Below are 13,113 nucleotides of genomic sequence, written 5' to 3'. Positions count from 1 at the left end.
GGAGCGCGTCCCCATCCGTGCAGTCCACCACCTTCTGAAAACATCCAACCTGCTTCCCCACAGCCCCTCATCCCACCATCCACTCTGATCATAGGGGATTCAATAATTAGGAATGTACGGTTCTTCAACGCAGTCACACAGTGTCTTCCCGGTGCTACAGTCACTGATCTCCACAGAAAGCTCCAGGAAATGCTGCCGTCGCTCCCCTCTTCCATCAGCAGGATAATTATCCACGTTGGAACCAACGATACGACCCGTCTTCGTTCGGAGGTAACAAAATCCGACTTCAACTCTCTTTTTAAGCTCCTTCAGCACTCTGGGAAGACTGTTTTTATTTCAAGCCCCATCCCGACTGTCGGACGTGGTGCAGGTCGCTTCAGCCGACTCCTGAGCCTTCACTCCTGGCTGCTATCTACATGCTCTGCACTTAACCTGGGTTTTATAGACAATTTTAATCTGTTTTGGAACCGTGCGTCTCTTTTTAACCGTGACGGACTTCACCCAAACAAACTGGGCTCTCATGTGCTGGCTGCTAATATGCAGCATGCAGTGCAGACACACCCACGGTGACTATTTACTCCGCAATCATGCCCACCTGACAGTCCCACCTCCTCACCTGCGGATCATCTCCAATCTAACACTACACAATCTAATGTCCAACATACGAACACGTCCCTCTGTCTCTCTCCACCTCCTACACCATCACCACCAGTCTTCTTCCCGATTACCACTATTTCATCAAATCGAGTCCTGAAACAAAGCCGTCCTCCTTTTACCTCCTCCTCACATATTATCACTCCACCACGCAACTTAATAAAAATCACTCCAACACATCCAGGTACCGTGAAGCCAAATGAGCCCACTAAGCTTGCACTTTTAAATATCAGATCCCTCCCCAGTAAAACTTTTTATATTAATGATTTTATTTCAGAACATGGTCTTAGCTTTTTATTTTTAACTGAAACATAGCTCAACACAACTGCACCTGCTTCCCTTTTAGAGTCCTCCCCAGCAAATTTTAACTTTTTATTCTCCTGCAGACAGAACAGGAGAGGGGGAGGGATCGCCAGTATTTTTTCTAGTGGTTTTAACTGTGCATCATGCTCACTTGGTCAGTTTCAAACCTTTGAATACTTAGCCATGGTCATAAAATCACAGCAGCCAGTTCTCACTGTCACCATCTACCGCCCACCCAAATACAACAGCAATTTTTTAACAGAATTTTATGATTTTATGTCCATTGTTTTAACTGGCTATGATAAAATGATTTTACTTGGTGATTTTAACTTTCACATTAACAACTCCACCGGTCTGTGAGCAGCCGTGTATATTCAGCCTACATGTAAACATTAGATCAACGTGCTCGAGACCCGGTTCACTGGCTACTGACGCTGCTGATCCGCTCTGGATGCCAGCTGATGAGGTTTTGAAGTTAAAATACAAACATTAATTTAATTAGCCTGCAAGCTAGTTAGCTTTAACAGATTACCCTGTGGCGGTTCAGACAGAACGACAGAGGGCAATATTTCCTCATTAAAAATATCTCCATTGATTTGTCTGAGGAGTCAGAGAGACTGTGGGGACTGAAAGTGACCCTTTAATGTCAGTCTGTTTCACAAGCAGATAAAAATGTATCACTGGAGCTTTAAATTTGGTGAAAATGTCATAAAATATTCACTTTTCTGTTTCTTTGACTCACAGAGAGTTAGATTTTATGTGGGTATTTGTTGTTTGGGCTAGTGACCATATGTTGCACACTTTACACCAAGCATTGAAGGAGATGAACACGTAATTCAGACAGCACTAAAGCAAACCCTCTTTATAGTAGCAGGTGATTTTGGACACATTGAATAATCTGTAAAAACTTTTTAAATCAGGAGACAGTTTGAATAAAAACATGTTTCTGCTGCAGATTTTTTAACCTCTGGGTTCTAAAGTGTCATTATGACAGAACAGAGGTGTGGGCTCCTCATTGTTTACATCATAATGAGGCAGAAATCTTATAAATAGGAGTCCGGTAGATTTACTCTGAGTGTGGAGAGTTTTAAAGGAGAGGAGAGCTGTGTTTGTTGTTGAGAGAGAGCGATTTATTGTGAATTTTCAAAGATTCTAACGTCAAGGTTCATTTTCAGTCTTTGGACCTTAAACTGAGAAGTGACTGGAGAAATGTCCACTGGTAAGACTCAAATACAGCATGATTGTGCTTTAACGTGATGTTTAAAGGTGCATTTAAAGACTAACATTGCTATTATTTGGCAATAACATGTTTTTGTTCATGCCAATAAAGCAAATTTGAATTAAATTGAATTGACTAATATTGAGATGCAACATAAACTAAGATGTTTTTTGTAGCAGTGCTTTCAACTGCAGGATTTTAGTCGTTGGTCGTTTGGTGAATTATTCTTAGAAACCGTTTTCAGGATGTTCAAATATCTAACGCATCTTCTCGAAATAAATCAGCACAAACTATACAATGTAAAGAAACTGTCTCAACTGAAGAGTGAGATTATATTGAACTTGCTCAGTTTTTGAAATGACTAAAGTACTGATGCGATCTCCGCTCTTTTTAAAAGGTTCATACTTTGTTTCTTAACTTGACAATGTCTCCGACGCTCACACACTGACGTCACATGATCTCTCTTCAGTTACTGTAACAGAGCCTGACATCCAGGCCGGTCAGACCCTTTGTGGCGGCCAGGCAGAGTACTCCGTACTAGAGTTCATCGGCGAGGGGTGCTTCGGTCAAGTGGCCAGGTGCCAAAACCTCCAAACCAAAGAGGCCGTCGCCGTCAAGATCCTGAAAAAGGGCCCTGGTTTGATGCTGGACACTGAGAAAGAGGTAAACTCTCAGACTTCTTTTGATTCTTACTAACCCTAACCCTAACCCAATAGATTAATCTGCTCATCACTACATATTACAGACTCCATTATACTGCTCCATAAGAAGGCCAACAGTACACAAACTGTTGTTCTGTCTCCTCAGGTTACCATCTTAAAGGTCCTCTCAGTGCTAAATCCAGATGCCACCAATTTGGTGAAGTTTTTTGAGCAGTTCACCCACATGGGACGAACCTGCCTCGCATTCGAGATGCTCCAAACAAATCTATACGACCTGCTCTCCCACCGGGATTATGAATCCATGTTCCTGAATGAGATAAGGCCAATTGCAAAGCAGGTAGTTAACATTGTTGTACAGAGCCTGTATCATCTGCTGTATCTGCTCCCACAGATCAGGGCAGACCGTCCACAGCCGTGAATATAAAACTGAACCTTTCTGTGTGGTCTCTGCAGCTCTTTGTGGCCTTGGACGCACTAAATACTCTTGGCATATTGCATACCGACATAAAACCTGATAACATCATGGTAATCAATGAGCTGGACCAGGCCCTCAGGGTCAAGCTAATAGACTTCGGCGAGGCCATCCCAGCCTCCAAAGTCAAGCCTGGGATGGAGATCCAACCTCTCGGATACAAGTAGGTTTAGTCTTTCATGTAAACCCCCTTGTTGTCCTCTTGTTTCTCAAGGACTGTCCGTAAAATGACATGTTGTGGTTCTTGTCCTCCTCTTCAGGGCTCCAGAGGTTGCCCTCGGCCTGAACATCACAGAGGCTATAGATGTTTGGGGAGTAGGCTGCGTCCTAGCGTTCCTCTTCCTCGCCGATAACCTCTTCCCAGTCAATTGTGACTATCAATCGGTATGTGTGCTTCCTTAAACAGTTCAGAGTCTTGCACAGGATTTCAGGTGATGTGACTGTGTTTGTTCTGACTGCAGATGAGGTGCATGGTGGAGGTTCTGGGTCAGCCCGAGGACCATCAGCTCCGTGCTGGCAGGTTCACTCGCTTCTTTTTCACCGAGGAGGAGGCTGCTGGCGGTCCAAAATGGAGACTTCTGGTAGAGTAACAACGCTCTTCTTTGTTCGAGTTAGTGAAAGACTTCAGTTGAACTCTTTTAAATAACTCTCATGTATTTTCTTCATTTAGACTCCTGAGGAGTACGCAGCTGTGAACGGCTATAAAGCTGAAGATCATCACAGCTGCATCGATCTGCTGAGCTCTCTGGATGCTCTGGTGAATGTAGGTACTCTCTGTGCTCACTGAGTGCAGACTGAATAAACATGAGTCACTGATCTGTCTCTGTGAAGTCTAACGCACCTGAATCTGTTCCATATCCAGTTTTATCCAGATGAGGGCCCTGCAGAAACTGATGATAGGAGGGCTTTTGTGGACCTCATGAAAGGTCTGCTGCACCTTGATGGGTCCCAAAGATTCACGCCCCATCAAGCTCTGCAGCATCAATTTATCAAAATGGCCCACCTGACCCAGCACCCAGACTAGTAAGTGACTGAGAAACCACTAGCACACATGCACTAAGATCATTTAGGGTCATTCAGGCCTGGATACCTGCAGGAGCGTGCTGCTCAGACCTGAACCTCACCTGTTTAGAATCAGGAGGGTTTCCATGAGTGTGAGAGAGGCTTGTGTTTGTTTGGTAGATAACACAAGATGCTGGATGATTGATTGATTGTTGTTTAACTCCATCTAGCCGGAATTACTCACAAGTCATGATGAGTATCTGCCAACATCCTGGGTCATGTGGCGCAGACAGGACACCCTTCTCCACTGAGGATGGTCCCACAACTGGGTCCCCCAACAGGGCAGCAGCCACTGACCCCCGCCATGATTCAGACTCCTGGCATTCGGGTGGAGATCCACCTCCTCTCTGGGCTGCAGAAGGCTCCAGTGACGGGGACACAGAGTCCCAGCTTTCAGAAGGAGAAACACCCTGTCCCCTCTACTGGGACTATGAGGATTCCTGGCCCTCTGATGGAGAAAAACCCTCCTCTCACAGGGACACGGAGTCCCAGCTTTCAGAGGGAGAAATAACATGTCACCTCTCCTGGGACTATGAAGACCCCTGGTCCTCTAACTGGGCTCAATTTAAAGAGTCACAGGCAGAAAAACCAGAGCCCAGCTCACCTGAAGAGGAGCCACCTCTCTGCTCTGACAGCGAGAAACCAGAAGATGAAGCTGCACTAGCTGACCCCCCTGCCGAGACCACAGCTCCTTCTGGTGGCAAAAAGAAGAGGCCAAAGTGGTTCTCCCGAGTCTTCAGGAGAATCGCAGCTTTTGTTGACCGTGCCAGAACGAGGATTCGATCCTTGTAGGGTGTCATTGAACTCTGTAAATATAGCAAATAAAAATGAAAGCATTACAATACAGTGCCTTGGGATTTCTTTCTTGCATTAAAGAGAAATACAAAACCTGAGGTTTATGCTGACAGAAAGGAAATAAAAATGATGAGAGGTTATGAGGTCTGATTTGAATTGATTTATCTTATTTACACAGGAAGAAAAAAAGCAACTAAACACGACATGTTACTAGTCTGGTAAACAATGATTTTCACTGGATTTTCCCATGTTTCAGGACATAAAAATACCATAGAATGATTGAGGGACACTACAGATAAGTCAATGACATTATAATCAGAGAATGTATTTATTGATACTGGACCAATGCATGGCCATACTTTCTTTTATTGAATTTTTACACCATGTTTTTCTCATTACTGTATCATACTGAAACCAGTTGATCTCTACATAAAAATATGAGTCAATGCTTGCTGCTTTCTGTAGTTTTTATCAGGTTTGACTAATCTCTAATCTTGTTTAAAAAAGTTAAAAAAAATGTTAAATTGGTAAGCCCATTTGGCTCAGTTGCTAAAGTTGAAGTGCTAGCTAGCTTGTTTGTCTGATTTCAAATGTGTGTTTGACACATGGATTGTAATAGTTAGGCATTGTTAGTAGAGCTGTGAAAAAATATCGATACAGCAATATATCTTTGACCTCCGATACGATATCGATATTTCAACTCTTAATATCGATTTTTTGTAAAAAAATAAAAAAAATTCATATTTAAGTCGAGTTGTAACTAAAATACGACTTCAGTATTTCAAAAACAATAAAATGGAAAAGTTGTTTTCAATCAAATAGTTTTGACTTAATTTGTCCTTTCAATTTTGAGTAATATTGTGTGATTTACACCATTCCTATTTTTTCTTAGTTTACTGTGTAGAATATCGCAATATTGTGATATATCGTGATACTATCATATCGTGACCAAAGTATTGTGATGCGTATCGTATCGTGAGGTTCTGACCAACTCACCCCTAATTGTTAGAAGATTTTATGTTGAATGGGATGTGTGGTTAAAACTATGAATGGCAGCCCAACTGTGAGCAAGTTAAACAAGGGGCAAATATTGGCGAACAGTATTATTTTTTTAAATGCTAGCATTGTCTCCTCAAACCCAGTTCCTGGTCAAACGGACTGTATCAAGTAGTGGTGTTTGGGATCACATCTGATCCATGATACGTGATAAAGACACCCCCCACAGTTTGGATGTGATCAGCGGATTGGTGTAAAATGTATCATCAGTTTGTAAAATCCATGTACTGCCAGAGTTGAACAGAAGACAGGGTTTAAGTTGGATATATGTGCGCTATGGACATTTGCTGTACAAATATGAAGACAATTTCTTCTTTTAGAATATATTATTTTTACATCAATGTTAAGGGGACTTCAACACAGAAATGGGTCGTAAGCATAGACTGTACACTAAATGGACATAGCTTTAGTGACGTCACCCATTGGCCGGAGGTTGCCGCTTGGTTAAAAGCCATTATTTCATTGTGTGAAAAATATGAGTTGTTATTGTCTCTGTAAATGAATAACGAGTGGATGCATATTTAGGCAGACAAATCAGTATTGCCGAAATATGCATCCACCCACAAAGTTAGTGTCTGATCTTTTGTAGAGTCACAAACTGCTTCCAGCTCACATTTTGGACTTTGTGGATTCATTATTTACAAAAATATGAGTTTTATTGTTTCTATAGCTGAATATTTCTGGATAATACACGACACAGGCTGCCCAACAATATTAAAAATAATAATAATAATAATAATAATAATGATAATAATAACAATAATGATAATAATAACAATGATAATAATACATTTTATTTGGAGGCACCTTTCAAGTCACCTGAGGTCAATTTACAGGGAATAATAAAACATTCATCATTAAAACATCATTAAAACATTATCAAAACAAACAATGTCCAAACTGCAACTTTTAAAATTAACATCTGGATTTTATTTGCACTTGTTTGTTGTTTTTCTCAGTGTTGATATATGCTCAATGATACAGTCGGCTCAAATGCCACAGAACACTATAGTAGCACAATTAAATTAAATCGATCCTACAAAGTTTTGCGTTTTCCGCATTGAAGAGGATATCACATTTCAGTCAAACGTTTAAGCTAATAAAAGGCTTATTCTACAAGGTCTATTCAACATACAAACCCCCCGAAAATGAAAAAAATCCATTCTGCCCCTGTTCTGATTTCTCCACCTTTCTGTAAATGTGTGCTGAAATGAGCTGTTTCAGTTTTCAGTGTTTTTCATACCTCATAACGACATCTGGTCTGTAACGGAAGTCAGAGCTCGGAGCTTGCTCAGCCCATAGACTGTATAAGATACAACTCAACTCCTCCTCCGTTTTTCATTACCTGCACAAATGTGTGCTAACAAGGAGCTTAGGAGGGAGGCATGCTAGTTGTAGGCTGTCTTAATAAACACAAAGGTCGGTTTTACTCCCCACGTCTGCAGATTTGAAGATCTAGTGGATGATTTTTATTTTTCATGGAAAAGTGCTAGTACTAGTTAGCATAGCCACATAGCTACATGTTCATAGCAGTGTACCAAGACACACGTCTACATACTGACAAATAAAACAACAAGAAATACTAAATCTGTGACCAATCCTTCAGAAAGGTCCTGCTGCAGGCGCCTCTCCATCAGGATCAGATTCTGGATCAAATTCAGAGGGTTGAAGTAACGCTGGTCTGTGAGCAGCCGTGTATATTCAGCCAACATGTAAACATTAGATCAACGTGCTCGAGACCCGGTTCACTGGCTACTGACGCCGCTGATCCGCTCTGGATGCCAGCTGATGAGGTTTTGAAGTTAAAATACAAACATTCATTTAATTAGCCTGCAAGCTAGTTAGCTTTAACAGATTACCCTGTGGCGGTTCAGACAGAACGACAGAGGGCAATATTTCCTCATTAAAAATATCTCCATTGATTTGTCTGAGGAGTCAGAGAGACTGTGGGGACTGAAAGTGACCCTTTAATGTCAGTCTGTTTCACAAGCAGATAAAAATGTATCACTGGAGCTTTAAATTTGGTGAAAATGTCATAAAATATTCACTTTTCTGTTTCTTTCACTCACATAGAGTTAGATTTTATGTGGGTATTTGTTGTTTGGGCTAGTGACCATATGTTGCACACTTTACACCAAGCATTGAAGGAGATGAACACGTAATTCAGACAGCACTAAAGCAAACCCTCTTTATAGTAGCAGGTGATTTTGGACACATTGAATAATCTGTAAAAACTTTTTAAATCAGGAGACAGTTTGAATAAAAACATGTTTCTGCTGCAGATTTTTTAACCTCTGAGTTCTAAAGTGTCATTATGACAGAACAGAGGTGTGGGCACTTCATTGTTTACATCATAATGAGGCAGAAATCTTATAAATAGGAGTCCGGTAGATTTACTCTGAGTGTGGAGAGTTTTAAAGGAGAGGAGAGCTGTGTTTGTTGTTGAGAGAGAGCGATTTATTGTGAATTTTCAAAGATTCTAACGTCAAGGTTCATTTTCAGTCTTTGGACCTTAAACTGAGAAGTGACTGGAGAAATGTCCACTGGTAAGACTCAAATACAGCATGATTGTGCTTTAACGTGATGTTTAAAGGTGCATTTAAAGACTAATATTGCTATTATTTGGCAATAACATGTGTTTGTTCATGCCAATAAAGCAAATTTGAATTAAATTGAATTGACTAATATTGAGATGCAACATAAACTAAGATGTTTTTTGTAGCAGTGCTTTCAACTGCAGGATTTTAGTCGTTGGTCGTTTGGTGAATTATTCTTAGAAACCGTTTTCAGGATGTTCAAATATCTAACGCATCTTCTCGAAATAAATCAGCACAAACTATACAATGTAAAGAAACTGTCTCGACTGAAGAGTGAGATTATATTGAACTTGCTCAGTTTTTGAAATGACTAAAGTACTGATGCGATCTCCGCTCTTTTTAAAAGGTTCATACTTTGTTTCTTAACTTGACAATGTCTCCATCGCTCACACACTGACGTCACATGATCTCTCTTCAGTTACTGTAACAGAGCCTGACATCCAGGCCGGTCAGACCCTTTGTTGCAGCCAGGCAGAGTACTCCGTACTAGAGTTCATCGGCGAGGGGTGCTTCGGTCAAGTGGCCAGGTGCCAAAACCTCCAAACCAAAGAGGCCGTCGCCGTCAAGATCCTGAAAAAGGGCCCTGGTTTGATGCTGGACACTGAGAAAGAGGTAAACTCTCAGACTTCTTTTGATTCTTACTAACCCTAACCCTAACCCAATAGATTAATCTGCTCATCACTACATAATACAGACTCCATTATACTGCTCCATAAGAAGGCCAACAGTACACAAACTGTTGTTCTGTCTCCTCAGGTTACCATCTTAAAGGTCCTCTCAGTGCTAAATCCAGATGCCACCAATTTGGTGAAGTTTTTTGAGCAGTTCACCCACATGGGACGAACCTGCCTCGCATTCGAGATGCTCCAAACAAATCTATACGACCTGCTCTCCCACCGGGATTATGAATCCATGTTCCTGAATGAGATAAGGCCAATTGCAAAGCAGGTAGTTAACATTGTTGTACAGAGCCTGTATCATCTGCTGTATCTGCTCCCACAGATCAGGGCAGACCGTCCACAGCCGTGAATATAAAACTGAACCTTTCTGTGTGGTCTCTGCAGCTCTTTGTGGCCTTGGACGCACTAAATACTCTTGGCATATTGCATACCGACATAAAACCTGATAACATCATGGTAATCAATGAGCTGGACCAGGCCCTCAGGGTCAAGCTAATAGACTTCGGCGAGGCCATCCCAGCCTCCAAAGTCAAGCCTGGGATGGAGATCCAACCTCTCGGATACAAGTAGGTTTAGTCTTTCATGTAAACCCCCTTGTTGTCCTCTTGTTTCTCAAGGACTGTCCATAAAATGACATGTTGTGGTTCTTGTCCTCCTCTTCAGGGCTCCAGAGGTTGCCCTCGGCCTGAACATCACAGAGGCTATAGATGTTTGGGGAGTAGGCTGCGTCCTAGCCTTCCTCTTCCTTGCCGATAACCTCTTCCCAGTCAATTGTGACTATCAATCGGTATGTGTGCTTCCTTAAACAGTTCAGAGTCTTGCACAGGATTTCAGGTGATGTGACTGTGTTTGTTCTGACTGCAGATGAGGTGCATGGTGGAGGTTCTGGGTCAGCCCGAGGACCATCAGCTCCGTGCTGGCAGGTTCACTCGCTTCTTTTTCACCGAGGAGGAGGCTGCTGGCGGTCCAAAATGGAGACTTCTGGTAGAGTAACCACGCTCTTCTTTGTTCGAGTTAGTGAAAGACTTCAGTTGAACTCTTTTAAATAACTCTCATGTATTTTCTTCATTTAGACTCCTGAGGAGTATGCAGCTGTGAACGGTTATAAAGCTGAAGATCATCACAGCTGCATCGATCTGCTGAGCTCTCTGGATGCTCTGGTGAATGTAGGTACTCTCTGTGCTCACTGAGTGCAGACTGAATAAACATGAGTCACTGATCTGTCTCTGTGAAGTCTAACGCACCTGAATCTGTTCCATATCCAGTTTTATCCAGATGAGGGCCCTGCAGAAACTGATGATAGGATGGCTTTTGTGGACCTCATGAAAGGTCTGCTGCACCTTGATGGGTCCCAAAGATTCACGCCCCGTCAAGCTCTGCAGCATCAATTTATCAAAATGGCCCACCTGACCCAGCACCCAGACTAGTAAGTGACTGAGAAACCACTAGCACACATGCACTAAGATCATTTAGGGTCATTCAGGCCTGGATACCTGCAGGAGCGTGCTGCTCAGACCTGAACCTTGCCTGTTTAGAATCAGGAGGGTTTCCATGAGTGTGAGAGAGGCTTGTGTTTGTTTGGTAGATAACACAAGATGCTGGATGATTGATTGATTGTTGTTTTAACTCCATCTAGCCGGAATTACTCACAAGTCATCATGATGAGTATCTGCCAACATCCTGGGTCCTGTGGCGCAGACAGGACACCCTTCTCCACTGAGGATGGTCCCACAACTGGGTCCCCCAACAGGGCAGCAGCCACTGACCCCCGCCATGATTCAGACTCCTGGCATTCGGGTGGAGATCCACCTCCTCTCTGGGCTGCAGAAGGCTCCAGTGACGGGGACACAGAGTCCCAGCTTTCAGAAGGAGAAACACCCTGTCCCCTCTACTGGGACTATGAGGATTCCTGGCCCTCTGATGGAGAAAAACCCTCCTCTCACAGGGACACGGAGTCCCAGCTTTCAGAGGGAGAAATAACATGTCACCTCTCCTGGGACTATGAAGACCCCTGGTCCTCTAACTGGGCTCAATTTAAAGAGTCACAGGCAGAAAAACCAGAGCCCAGCTCACCTGAAGAGGAGCCACCTCTCTGCTCTGACAGCGAGAAACCAGAAGATGAAGCTGCACTAGCTGACCCCCCTGCCGAGACCACAGCTCCTTCTGGTGGCAAAAAGAAGAGGCCAAAGTGGTTCTCCCGAGTCTTCAGGAGAATCGCAGCTTTTGTTGACCGTGCCAGAACGAGGATTCGATCCTTGTAAGGTGTCATTGAACTCTGTAAATATAGCAAATAAAAATGAAAGCATTACAATACAGTGCCTTGGGATTTCTTTCTTGCATTAAAGAGAAATACAAAACCTGAGGTTTATGCTGACAGAAAGGAAATAAAAATGATGAGAGGTTATGAGGTCTGATTTGAATTGATTTATCTTATTTACACAGGAAGAAAAAAAGCAACTAAACACGACATGTTACTAGTCTGGTAAACAATGATTTTCACTGGATTTTCCCATGTTTCAGGACATAAAAATACCATAGAATGATTGAGGGACACTACAGATAAGTCAATGACATTATAATCAGAGAATGTATTTATTGATACTGGACCAATGCATGGCCATACTTTCTTTTATTGAATTTTTACACCATGTTTTTCTCATTACTGTATCATACTGAAACCAGTTGATCTCTACATAAAAATATGAGTCAATGCTTGCTGCTTTCTGTAGTTTTTATCAGGTTTGACTAATCTCTAATCTTGTTTAAAAAAGTTAAAAAAAATGTTAAATTGGTAAGCCCATTTGGCTCAGTTGCTAAAGTTGAAGTGCTAGCTAGCTTGTTTGTCTGATTTCAAATGTGTGTTTGACACATGGATTGTAATAGTTAGGCATTGTTAGTAGAGCTGTGAAAAAATATCGATACAGCAATATATCTTTGACCTCCGATACGATATCGATATTTCAACTCTTAATATCGATTTTTTGTAAAAAAAAAAAAAAAATTCATATTTAAGTCGAGTTGTAACTAAAATACGACTTCAGTATTTCAAAAACAATAAAATGGAAAAGTTGTTTTCAATCAAATAGTTTTGACTTAATTTGTCCTTTCAATTTTGAGTAATATTGTGTGATTTACACCATTCCTATTTTTTCTTAGTTTACTGTGTAGAATATCGCAATATTGTGATATATCGTGATACTATCATATCGTGACCAAAGTATTGTGATGCGTATCGTATCGTGAGGTTCTGACCAACTCACCCCTAATTGTTAGAAGAGTTTTATGTTGAATGGGATGTGTGGTTAAAACTGTGAATGGCAGCCCAACTGTGAGCAAGTTAAACAAGGGGCAAATATTGGCGAACAGTATTATTTTTTTAAATGCTAGCATTGTCTCCTCAAACCCAGTTCTGGTCAAACGGACTGTATCAAGTAGTGGTGTTTTGGATCACATCTGATCCATGATACGTGATAAAGACACCCCCCACAGTTTGGATGTGATCAGCGGATTGGTGTAAAATGTATCATCAGTTTGTAAAATCCATGTACTGCCAGAGTTGAACAGAAGACAGGGTTTAAGTTGGATATATGTGCGCTATGGACATTTGCTGTAC

General features: G+C 41.8%; 2 protein-coding genes across 2 annotated transcripts; both read left to right on the top strand.

The window, feature by feature from the left end:
* Positions 1-2,020: 2,020 nt before the first annotated feature.
* On the top strand, positions 2,021-5,216 carry LOC117830007 (homeodomain-interacting protein kinase 1-like). Its single transcript, XM_034707882.1, has 9 exons — positions 2,021-2,176; positions 2,646-2,839; positions 2,984-3,175; positions 3,292-3,473; positions 3,571-3,694; positions 3,772-3,891; positions 3,981-4,073; positions 4,173-4,333; positions 4,543-5,216. The coding sequence occupies exons 1-9, from the start codon at positions 2,167-2,169 to the stop codon at positions 5,162-5,164; spliced, it is 1,698 nt and encodes a 565-aa protein (XP_034563773.1). The 5' UTR covers positions 2,021-2,166; the 3' UTR covers positions 5,165-5,216.
* A 3,382-nt stretch (positions 5,217-8,598) lies between these two features.
* LOC117830006 (homeodomain-interacting protein kinase 1-like) lies at positions 8,599-11,811 on the top strand. The gene is made up of 9 exons (XM_034707881.1): positions 8,599-8,769; positions 9,239-9,432; positions 9,577-9,768; positions 9,885-10,066; positions 10,164-10,287; positions 10,365-10,484; positions 10,574-10,666; positions 10,766-10,926; positions 11,137-11,811. Exons 1-9 carry the CDS (start codon positions 8,760-8,762, stop codon positions 11,759-11,761), a joined length of 1,701 nt encoding a protein of 566 aa, XP_034563772.1. The 5' UTR covers positions 8,599-8,759; the 3' UTR covers positions 11,762-11,811.
* The last annotated feature ends 1,302 nt before the right edge of the window (positions 11,812-13,113 follow it).

This window comes from Notolabrus celidotus, chromosome 18 (assembly GCF_009762535.1).
Source record: "Notolabrus celidotus isolate fNotCel1 chromosome 18, fNotCel1.pri, whole genome shotgun sequence".
In the NCBI taxonomy this organism is placed as follows: Eukaryota; Metazoa; Chordata; class Actinopteri; order Labriformes; family Labridae; genus Notolabrus; species Notolabrus celidotus.
This window is presented reverse-complemented; position numbering and strand designations above follow the sequence as displayed.

Excerpts from the sequence above, each read along its gene's own strand:
- LOC117830007 (XM_034707882.1), top strand. Across the intron at positions 3,695-3,771 it reads TCAATTGTGACTATCAATCG|ATGAGGTGCATGGTGGAGGT; the intron begins GTATGTGTGCTT and ends TTCTGACTGCAG. Across the intron at positions 3,892-3,980 it reads GTCCAAAATGGAGACTTCTG|ACTCCTGAGGAGTACGCAGC; the intron begins GTAGAGTAACAA and ends TTCTTCATTTAG.
- LOC117830006 (XM_034707881.1), top strand. Across the intron at positions 10,288-10,364 it reads TCAATTGTGACTATCAATCG|ATGAGGTGCATGGTGGAGGT; the intron begins GTATGTGTGCTT and ends TTCTGACTGCAG. Across the intron at positions 10,485-10,573 it reads GTCCAAAATGGAGACTTCTG|ACTCCTGAGGAGTATGCAGC; the intron begins GTAGAGTAACCA and ends TTCTTCATTTAG.